Source organism: Anopheles nili, chromosome X, assembly GCF_943737925.1.
Source record: "Anopheles nili chromosome X, idAnoNiliSN_F5_01, whole genome shotgun sequence".
In the NCBI taxonomy this organism is placed as follows: domain Eukaryota; kingdom Metazoa; phylum Arthropoda; class Insecta; order Diptera; family Culicidae; genus Anopheles; species Anopheles nili.
In genome coordinates, this window is record NC_071293.1 from 3358117 (window position 1) to 3369096 (window position 10980).

General features: G+C 54.3%; 1 protein-coding gene across 1 annotated transcript; it reads left to right on the forward strand.

The window, feature by feature from the left end:
• Positions 1–1362: 1362 nt before the first annotated feature.
• LOC128729192 (uncharacterized) lies at positions 1363–9589 on the forward strand. Its single transcript, XM_053822848.1, has 2 exons — positions 1363–1401; positions 7898–9589. The coding sequence occupies exons 1-2, from the start codon at positions 1363–1365 to the stop codon at positions 9587–9589; spliced, it is 1731 nt and encodes a 576-aa protein (XP_053678823.1).
• The last annotated feature ends 1391 nt before the right edge of the window (positions 9590–10980 follow it).

Below are 10980 nucleotides of genomic sequence, written 5' to 3' on the forward strand. Positions count from 1 at the left end.
GAGTGAGAGAGAGAGAGAGAGAGAGAGAGAGCCCGCTCAGCAGCAGGCAGCAAGAATGGAAGCAAAATATGTATATCGTGCCAATTTAATTTCTGTTTCACTTAGCATTTGTCAGTGCAGAACCGTCCGCGCTGTAGAATAGATGCCTCGGGATCGCTCCGAGTCCGCAGTCCGCCTTATCGCTGGTTTCGGTGAGCCGTTTCGAAGGCCCGTCGGGTGGAGAGGGTGCGAGAGTGCGGTAGTCCGGTCGGCTGGTTCCGGTGTGCCCCAGCGGTGAGCGGTGGGGAAACGCGTGGAAGTTTTGAGGGGGGGGGGGACCCGGGAAATAACGGACTCACAGGACTCGCAGGACTCGCAGGACTCGCCACCGATTGGTTGGATGGAACGCGGGAACGTCCACACGCTAGCCGCTACCATCAACACCGTACAGTTCCGAGGAGACCGGAAGTTGCATCTGACAGCTACCGGAAGCTGTTGACGTTTTGCTCTGACGTGCGACGGGACTCCGCACTTCTGAGGATCCCTATTGGGTCCATTCAAATTCTGGACAGCGTTTAGTGGAGTCATCAATCAAACGAGGTCTGAGCAGCTTTAGAAACTCCAAACCACGCAGTTGCTTAGGAACACAGCTACCGACGAGCTCAACCCCATCTGCGGAGTCGACTACTTCCGGGCTGCTCGTTATCTCCCGCAATTCAACTATCCTCGCAGGATGTGCTGTGGTTGGTGCCGTAAACAGCTTCACGGTTGCCTGGATGACGCCGTGTGTCGCCGGTACGACCTGATACAGCCCCAAGAGTACCGGGAGCAACTCTAACTTGGCCACCGGAAAGGCTACCGAGCCTGACGGGGGCGAGCTTCGTGGCGAGTTTCACACAGATCAAGCGCAGATAGCGTACAACAGGACATTTTGACGTGACATTGAGAAGAAGCACGCCATCTCGCGGACCCGTCGTGTCCTTTTAAACGTGCCGTGGAATTCGTAGTGTGTGCGCGCGTGCATGTGTGTGAGTGCCATCCGGTGGAAGGATCCGTTCAACTTCAGTTTTCCCCACGGTGCGAGTGGGGTGTTTCAGTTCTTTGCCGTACTTCCTCATCAGCAAGGGAAGTAACTTCGATTGCCAAAAGAAGGAAACATTCAGCAACGCTCATCCGTAAGAGCAGAGTCTCCCAGCACAGCACCCACTAAGCGGAGAAATTCACCTCTGAAAATTTGGGTCTGTGACAACGGGGAGTCAACCAAGAAAGAGATAAAGAGAGAGAGAGGGGGGAAGGTTCTCGCGTACTTCCCGAGTCATCCGACGGACCAAAATCCCAGTCCTGCTAGTCGTCCCCCAAATCGCCGAGAGCACCGACGGGAGGATGGAACAGATCGTTACCTCGATAGTCTGCTTTCTCGTGGTAAGTTTCTCGCCGTCATGCGATCTCGTTGTGAACTCAGCAGGGGTTTTCCCGTTGGAAATCCGTGGGAACTACCGAAAGGAGCCCGTGGCTGACTCAGCCATTTGTGTTGGAGATTTCGCCCACCTCGGGAACGTCCCGATATGGAGATCACCTAGTGCGAAGAGTCAATGGCCCGCCCAATCCAGGGTGGGCTTGATGCCGAATTAGAAATGTGTCACAGCAAACGCCGATCCCCCTGCGCGTAACGCCTGAAAGGCCTTCGCGGCGCCCCCTGGCGGTGTGCCATTGACATCAATTAGCGATTGACGGTTGAGCAGTCGCTCCAGATGGGGAAACTTCCTAATGTCAACGTGTGGTTTCGGACGCAGATCCGTGTGCATCCGTGCCGGCTGGAGCGCCAGTCCGGGGTCGAGTCCAGTGACAGCTTGACAGGTTGACACCTCGGACGATGCTGGGACGCTCCCGCGCGCATTGTCTGGGGGCTCTCCGGAAGGTGTACCCGCGTGCGCTGGGAGATCTGGTGCGAGGATCTCGCCATAACCTTGTCCTAGACGCGGTGCCACGGTTTGCTCCCCTTTCACCTTCCCCATCTTCAAGGGCCTGCCAGCTTCGATCGGTTCCGATCGGGTGCGTCCGGAGACCTCGGAACTCAGGTTGGTTGTGTAACTGTGGCGGGTGCATTCTTGCTCGCAAGCTTAGACCACACACACGCGAGAGTGAAAGCATGCGCGGAGTTGCGCATGTTGCGAGGAGGTGCACGTAGCGTGTCTTTTGCCGTGACCTTCCTGTCGCCAGCTGACTTGGAGGCTTCCGAGAGGTGGCTGAGCACATTCCTTTTGCTCTGCAAGTTCTTTGAGGGAATGGAGATGGACCTCCGTTGGCTATTTTGACGCATGGTGGCGTTGATAACTCGACATTCTACAATTCCTTTCGAGCTCTCGATGTGGACTCGAATGACAAGCGCTGACGTATACTCCAAACTTGAATTTAGTCGTACTTGAAATGAAACCTGCTTCAAATGTACAGTGCTACCGCCCATCAGCTTCTGGCAGGTACCTGTTTTCCCTTTCGCTTCCATCGGTCGGTCAGCTGATAATGAAAGGATCTGACGTACCTAAGCTTTTTTTTGTGACTGTCGTTATTTCTTCCTGCCTTTTCGTTCTCGCAGCTCAGCTTCGGTTGCCTTTTTCGTTAGACGTGCGATAGGAGGAACTGGCGCGGTCGCGCGAACTAATTAGTATTCAACCTTGATCTTATTTCTCCCCGCGCCCTTTTTCCCGGCCCCTAATCCACCCTGGACCCGGGCTTCGGTTAGGCTGCATTTCTTGGCCTGCCGGGGTGGGCTCGTTGGTTGGAATTTAATTTTTTCGCGAATGCGAAAACGAACCGCAAAAGGGCCGCCGACACCCCCACGCGATGACGGCGCGGGCGGACTGACTTTCACTTTCCGTTCCGTTTTCCTCTGTGTCTCTTTTTTGTGTTTGTTTTTTTTTCGTCATGCTGCTGCCGTTCGTCTTTCGGTAGCATGTTTCGCGTGGCTCCGTGGTGAGTCTGTATACATCCGACCCCTTTTGCAGTGTGTTTTTGAGCACTAGCCTTCGGGAAGCATCGTAACGTCATACGTCCGGATCATCGAAGGATCACGTGATCGAACGGTGACACTGCGATATAGAGCAGGAAACAAGGCGTTCCACGAGATAGCAGCACTCGATCGCCGTTAGAACGGCCTGCTGCGAGAAGGAGATCGCAAAAAAAACCTACAATCCAGTTGCAAACCTGAACGGGAAGGGAGTCGAACAAAAAAAACTGGATCATGCGACCGATTCGGATGTGGAGAGCGCGGGGAGTAAAAGGGGAGAGGGGGGGGGACCGAGGCTGTAACTGGGTTTTAGAAGGGCGGGTGGGAAACGAGCGGAAGAAAGGGGTCCCGTCCTATTGTGCCACCGAGCCAAATGCGTTGAATTAGAACGCAGAGGCGTGTTCAGCTGCCCCAACTACCCCTAGCCGAACACCTCTTCCGTAGACCTCCAGCAGACTAGCACGTCAGCAAGTCCTCCCGATGGGGCTGAGACCCACCCGAGCTGTGAACTTGAAAGGAAATACAGGTTTCTCTCCCGGTTCGGCTTGCAGTTGCGGTTGCAAAAAGGGAACCACCCGGTAGAGCCTTCCGAGTGTGGCCAAATTCCGGCCCAGGTCACATATCTGACGCACACTCACTTTGGAGACTGGGACGCAGGTCGGAATCTTGCTGCTGACATCATCTACTGGTGACGCACCTTGGCGGGGATTCCGACAAGCCAAGCTGGAAGACAAATCGGCCCTTCAACCAGCCCGGAAACGGGCCAACTCTGTCAAGTGTCTTGTTCCCCGATGATATATGAGGAACACAACCTGTCCGCGATGTTACGTAACCCCGGTACCTGCTCTAGGAGGCATCGCGCGTGGAATCGCGCCAGATCAGACGTCTGGGCGAGTGCTAATTTGCCCCCATTAGGCGCCGCGAGATGGCTACCTATGCCACGCTTATCTGCTGGATCTGCCGCAGGTGAAGTGGCGTCATAAAACGGTTGTCGATAATCAACCCCCTCGCCCTCACGGAAGACGGTGTTGGCCAGCGCAGCGAGGCGCGTGTGTTTCTCACGGTCGGGATCTTGGGAACACTCCCAAAAATTCCTCACTCTACCGCAACGGGGGCACTGTGGGGATGGAATAGATGCAAAAATGGTAATTAGCGCCCTGCTACCCTGCTGCTTGGTCGCCTCAGCCGAACCGGCTAGGGAATATTAATTCCACGCGATTAGCAGCGGTTCGTTACTTTCGATTTTCCACTCGATAACGACACCAGGACGGTAAGCGAGAGAGGGCGTTTTACTCGAGGTTTTTTACTTGCTTCCTTCTCGACTTTTGACGTAGCCGCCTGCTGTTCTTGCCGCGGTGATCTAATGGTTTTTGGGTTACTCCGAATTAACGCCAGCCACCGAAAAAGGCGGTGTTCGATCGGTTGCAACGAGAGCGCGAGACAATCGTAGCTGAATGGCTGTTGATCGATTGATGGGTGGCGTGTACTTCCCTAATTCGATGCCATTTTGGGATATAGCAGGAAGCATTGTCAAACGTTTGTCAAACAAGCTGAAAACAAAGTCCAAAATTCGTTCGCTACACTGTATGGGAGTGTCCTTTTCGGATGTTAATCGAACAACCACCAGGTGGACAACTTTTTTTAAAGAACTCCCCCAAAAAGAGGGCACACTTCAGAAGGTCTGCAGCTGGCGCCATGGCACTGGCATATCGTTTGCCATTGGGAGCAAGGCCGCCTCGTAATGAGACCGGTGTGCACGCATCGGATGCCTCGATGGTGGAGTTGAGTTTCCAAACGATGTGGCCAGTATTCCACGGGCTCGAATAGCGGAACCACACCGGTGGCGAAGTACGCCTGCATACCTTTACCGGCTTGACATTGGCGAACGTGCATAGCAGCGCTAGGTGGAGTAATGCGATATCACCTCATTCGCTCTCCGCAGAACCTAACGGAGTCAAAGTCACGCTCAAGAATCGTCCCAAAGAACGCACACCGCTGAGGATGACATTTCGCTGCGGAATCCTTCCGTCCTGTCGAGAGAGTACCACAAAAACGGCGTCAGCTGTATGGCGTTGCCCTTGACAGGAGGAACCACATCGGCGTGGTTGTCTTACGGAGAGTGACACTCAATTTCTCGAGCAACATTCCACATCACACATGCCGCTTTTTGGGCGGCCGCACCCGCATTCTGGAGTACGTCAGACGGCTTCAACACCGGAAAGGATGATTTGCGTCATGATTAATGGATTCTCGCCTCTGCTGGGCTTGTCTCTCGTTTGCTCTGATTGCGAACGATCGCGTTCGAAGACGTGCCACCGACGTTTGACGTAATTCGGGCCAATCGATCGTGCCCCACCGGTGGACGAGAGATGCCAGAGTCAGCTGCCGGGTGGAGGTACTACCACGCGCTAATTCGACTCCTTCAGAAGCGCTCGACTCACTCGCTCACTCCTGAGGTCGAGTGACTTTCTGCGCGAATTCTGAAACGACTCCCCGCTAGGTTCACGGCGTGTTCGAGGTTTTCGCAGGGCCAATTGATTAATGGCGGAGTCCGGCGACAGCTCGATCCTTTCGGCATGGGTGTGGGAAACGAGCCCTTGAAAGAACTACCCGCTGGGCTTTGTGTGCACGCTCATCAATGGCATGGCGGTATGGAGGCTTTGATTGGGTGGTTGGGTGTCCGCTTGGGTGCTCTATGTCGCTCTAAGGCGTTCCATTGATACAGCATCCGGGCAGCTCCCTGCATCCTGGGGTCCAGTCACAACTGCCACCGTGTGCAAAATGTGCGCAACAGCCGCTGCAACAACAGCAACAAAAAAACACGCGAAAAAAAAATCGCGATCAGGGCCACCCCACCGGGAAAGGGTGGTTTCCATTACGGTACGCCCCCGCGATCAGCTCGTGCTTGACAGGCCGGTTATGCACCCGTGCAGGACCTTCCCGCCTCGGGTCGCTAATTACCTGGAGTGAGGGCTAGTTTGTCCATTCATCTGTGGCCAACACTTGACCAACACCGGGGCCGGACCATCGAAGGCCACCACAAAGGCCACCCCCAGGCCACGTTCGCCTACTTCTGGTTCTACTTCTGGTGGTTGCTCCGGAACCGGGTCGTGGCACTGGCGTGGCGAATGAATCACACACACACACACAAACACACACACTGGTAGGTTGTGCTCCTGTGGCGCCATTAATCACGATCACCGACATTCCGATTCCGGGTCCGGGCGTTTCCAGCAGCAGGCCTGCTGAATGCTACCCAGGAGTCCGCTAACTTCTTGCGCGCTAGAAGAGGTGCCATTGCTACGACCCTTCACGCAAACCTCGCGCTGGTCCATCACACGCACGCGAAGAAGCGTGCAGAGTTTCACCGTCCGGTCCAGTTCCGAACACCTCCAGTAACTCTGCAGGCCTCTGGGGGCCCTCTGACGCTGAGGGTTTCACGTTCGGTTGCGTGTGCTTCTCGCCGAAACGACATTGAACGGCCTTGGATGGCCATGAAATTAGCGCTCGCAAGCGCCTCACAGCTGCGGTCTCTTCTTGGCGACCCTCCATCCTTCTCCTTCCCCCCTCCCGAGTTGGGTCGGGGGATGGGGGGTGGGCTCAGGATTTTCCTTTCCGTTTTTTTGCTGTGCTATGCCCCTTGTGTGCGCCTCGGGCAGTTTTCGCTTCACGTTCGTGGGTTTTTTGCGGCCCTGCCCCATGCCGGCTTGGTCGGTTTTACACTTTGAGGTCTCGAAAAGAGTGCCCGTTTGCGTGTGTCTCTTTCCCACGCACTGGGCTTCAGGCTCCGTGTGGCTTCTCTTCTGCTCCTCAGCCGGACCATTCGCTCAGTTGGAATTGGAACTGAGGTTCTGCTGCGGTTCCGTTCGTTCAACCGGCGCCGTTCTACTTTTGCGTTCCGTAGCTGTGAGCTTCACCCGGTGGATGAGGGGGTGGATGGGAGGGTAGGAGAGAGAGAGAGAGAGAGAGAGATAGTGGGTGGGTGGCGGAGGGGTAGGAGGTAGGAGAGTGCGAACTCTTTGTTTATGCTTGACTGAGGCTGTGAGCCAGGACCATCGCTGGCGGTTCCTTCAAGGGATGCCCTGGAATGGGCGGAGGTTTTTTAAGAAGTGGCAGAAAAGCGTGTGTGTGTGTGTGTGTGTGTGCGTGTGTGCCATCGCCACTCACCGTGAATTTTCATTACCTCGCGAACTCCACCTCCACCTGGTTCTTCACCTTCTGTTTCCACCGAAAGCGATCTCTTAATGCATCGCCCCTTGGGTACGCCGATCGAGGGCTTTGCCATTCGGAACGGAACGACTTCGCTTATATGCGTGCGAGTGTGTGTGTGTGTGTGTGTTTGTGCTAAAATGGGTAGAAAAACAATCAAACCAGTAGTAGCACGAAATAAAAAACCAGAAACAACGCCCAGCCCGCTCCTTGTGATGCGCTTTCCGTATTTCTTTGACCGGCGGTCGTTCGCCTCGTCCCGGTTGAGGAAACGAGAGACAGAGGAGAGTGAGAGAGAGAGAGAGAGAGATAGAGAGAGTGAGAAGGAGAGTGAGAGAGAACACATGAGCCTAGCCCTCGAGGTGGAGGCTGTTGGTTTCGTATGTCGGGAATTTTGGAAACCTTGGAATACGCCAACTTTATAACCGGACATCTCTGGATGGACAAGCTAACCTTTGTTTGTTACGACGCTTGGTAGCACTGTTGGTAGATTTAATTGGCTGATTAGCTGTAAATGCCAAAGCCTTTGTTGAAGCGGAAATGAGATCCCCTCAGGGAAGACTCCTGCGGGATAGGCACTTCACGAGGTGTGGCATAATCGCGTACTCTTCACATCTGAGGGGATTATCTTCTCCATCGTCGTAGAGGTGTACAATCCTGACGCAACGCCTGTTAACTTCGTGGTTTTGTGACCCTCCATTTCAGATTTCGGCCATCGTACGCGTTGGCAGCGCCCCAGCACCGAGTGACATCATCTCAGGGCGCGAGTTCCTATCGATCCTGATGAAACCGACTGCAGGAGCGTCAGCTGCCACGCCCCAGCAACCGGCGCGAGGTTTCCGCGGGTTGCGCAAGTTCCGTCACTTCTTTTACGACCGCTCCACAACCGGAGACGACAGCATCCTGCCGATCGAGGCGTTGTTCACCTCACAGGAAGACCTGGACCGGAGCAGTACGCGCTTGTACGATTACGGACAGGACGGTACAACACCGATTCCAGGTGTTGTAGTCAGCGAGGTGCAGGAGTCTGAGTCGACCACTACGGTCACAGAAGACGGAGATCCAACGACTCCACGGTCGTCCACAGCTGAAGTGGGTACTGAGCAAACGACGGTCGAAGATGTCACCGATCTGGTTGAGGATGTGTCCGTCTCGACGGTGGAGCCTCCGACTAGGACGTTGCGGTATGGGAAGCGGGCCAAAGCCATCCAACAACCTGTGGAATATGCGAAGGTGACGTCGACCCACTCCAACTCACACCGAAGTGAGCTCTCAGTGGAGGAGTTAGGACCAACGATCAGCAAGGAGGAGGAACGTGACTCGGCTAGAGGTGAGTCGGCGATGGTATCAAAGCTGGCGGTAGCATCTTCAACACCGACGCAGCAGCGTTATCGCACTCAACGCAAACAGGAGTCTAAGGGTGGTCCTTACCAAGCTGTCAGTGCGTTCCACGACTCCAGAAAACCACTAGACACGCTGACCTGGCGGGATGTCAATACCGACTACCGAACTGGGGAGGTGAAACCGGCGGCGAAAGAAAGCCGTTCAGAAGGGGAATCGAAGGTTCCACTTAAGAGTGCATCGAGACCAAAACCTCGCCAGACATACTCCGAACCTGCGCGGTTTTACTCTGAACCGGCGCAGTTCTACTCGGAGCCAGCGAAGGTGTATTCGGAACCAGCCAAGGTGTACGGTGAACCTGAAAAGGTGTACTCCGAACCCGCCCGGGTGTACTCCGAGCCGGCCAAGGTATACGGCGAGCCAGCTAAGGTGTACTCCGAGCCAGCGAAGGTGTACTCGGAGCCAGCGAAGATATACTCGCAACCTTCCAGCTACTGGCAGACGGCCTACTCGCCGATCAACCCTCTGCCAACAACGACAACGATGGCGATGTCCACTGGGACTACGGCGTCTACAACGACCAGTCCTACGGAGGTGTCTTTTGGTCCTATCAGCACCACGACCGGACCTGCCCGACTGGTCTTCAACGAGCTGGATAAGATCCCGTACGATCAGCTAAACGCACCCACCGTCGACGGAGTGGAGGCCGGTTCCATCCACAATGCCATCGGCAAGTTTGTGCCGAAACAGAATCACGTTCCGGATAGACCAGATAGGACAGAACCTCAAGAGGACGTGCCTCCAAGCAGTCCGGTCGTGCAGACGCTCGCTCCAGTGCTCGGTTCCGGTGATGATTCGAAGGTAGGATACGTGGTCGAAGGGCGCAACTACCGCAAGTACCGGGTGGAGGAGAAGACGCCGGATGGATTCATCGTCGGCGAGTACGGTGTGCTCTCGCACAACGATGGCAACCTGCGTGGTGTTCGCTACACAGCTGACTCGGATATTAACCCGCGCCTGATCTACGATGCGTTACTGAAGTTTCTCTCCTTGTGAGACGTGACCTTCACGCCCCTAGGTGTCGGGGCGGGTTGGATTGGGTCTCAAAATGTCGAGTCATTCGTAGCCAAAAACAGAGAGCATGAAAGAAAGAGGGCACAGGTGTGGGCAACACCGGTGCCTCGCGGTTTGCTGTTGAAACCTCCCGAAATATGGCGCCCTCGGTCAGTTGACAGTTGTCAACTGGCACAGATAGACAGCGGGAGGGATGCAGAATGTGAACGAGCTTTCTAGCGAGGGTCAGCAGGAGAGAAGCCGTACGGAAGCAAAGAATGTGGCCCGTAGCTGGAAGGCACGGGCACGCGGATGTAGTTGATGCCATATTCCTCACCTCAGAAAGACCGGGGCGCACACACATACGTTCCCGGCATCAGTCTGTTGTTGTTTGAGCTCTGGACTTTAGTATATATAAACTCACAAAACCTACTCGTATCGACTTGCTCCCTGTCTCCCGATGATAAGAAACTCTCCGTTCCAAGAACTGCTTTTAGCAACCACATCCGACGAAGATGTCCTGATTATTTTTTGTAGGGTATACGAATTCTACGCAGCTATTGCCGGTGGCTTTAAAATGTAGCACTGCGTTGGTACCACTGGAAATTATGCGCGTACTCGTTCCAGTTCCGGAATAATGGCATAGTGTACACGTAAGGTAACATGTTAGGGTAACTGCTTCTCAGGCTCATCAGATTGCCATATGCTTTCATTTTCTATATATGCCGTGCGGCGGCTGACGTTTTCTCGACGTTTTCCCTGCACCTTTAGCGAGCAGGAGCGTGACCATTCGCGTATGTGCCGCCTTCTGCAGATCTACTACCCCGTTGGTTGTAGAACACATTAGGGGCTAAGACCTATAGGAGACATCGCGGTAGGTCGCGATAAACAATTAAAGCTAGCTCGGTAGGATGAACTCAATCGGTAGGGCTACGAAGAACTCCTGCAGGGAAGGGTCTTCTGCCTTCCTTTCCGAAACCCTTCCTTCTCTTCTTGCTCATCTTTCATACCCGCGCACATCCTCCATCATCACGTGACTCCTTTTATTGAATTAAAATGTGATAATAGCGTAGACATATTTAACTTAGCCTAATTAGCACGATAAGCAGCGCCTTCCGGATTGGTTGCGGGATAATCCCTGCTCGTGTCCAGCTGCGAGGTTGACCATTTAAGGGGGAGGTTGACGGAAAAGTTTGGCAGATGAGCGGCAAGACGCTAGTGGCAATCGGAAATAGAAATACGCGAGTTCTAGACATAGCGAAAGTGTAGCATCTATGAGCTTAAATCGATCCCGGATCGTAAGCTTGGAGAAGAAAAATTGTTGGTAGTAATTATTGCGGAAGCCACCTTCTGCTGCCTTAAATTGCTTCCTGATCAGGATCCCTCTCTCCACC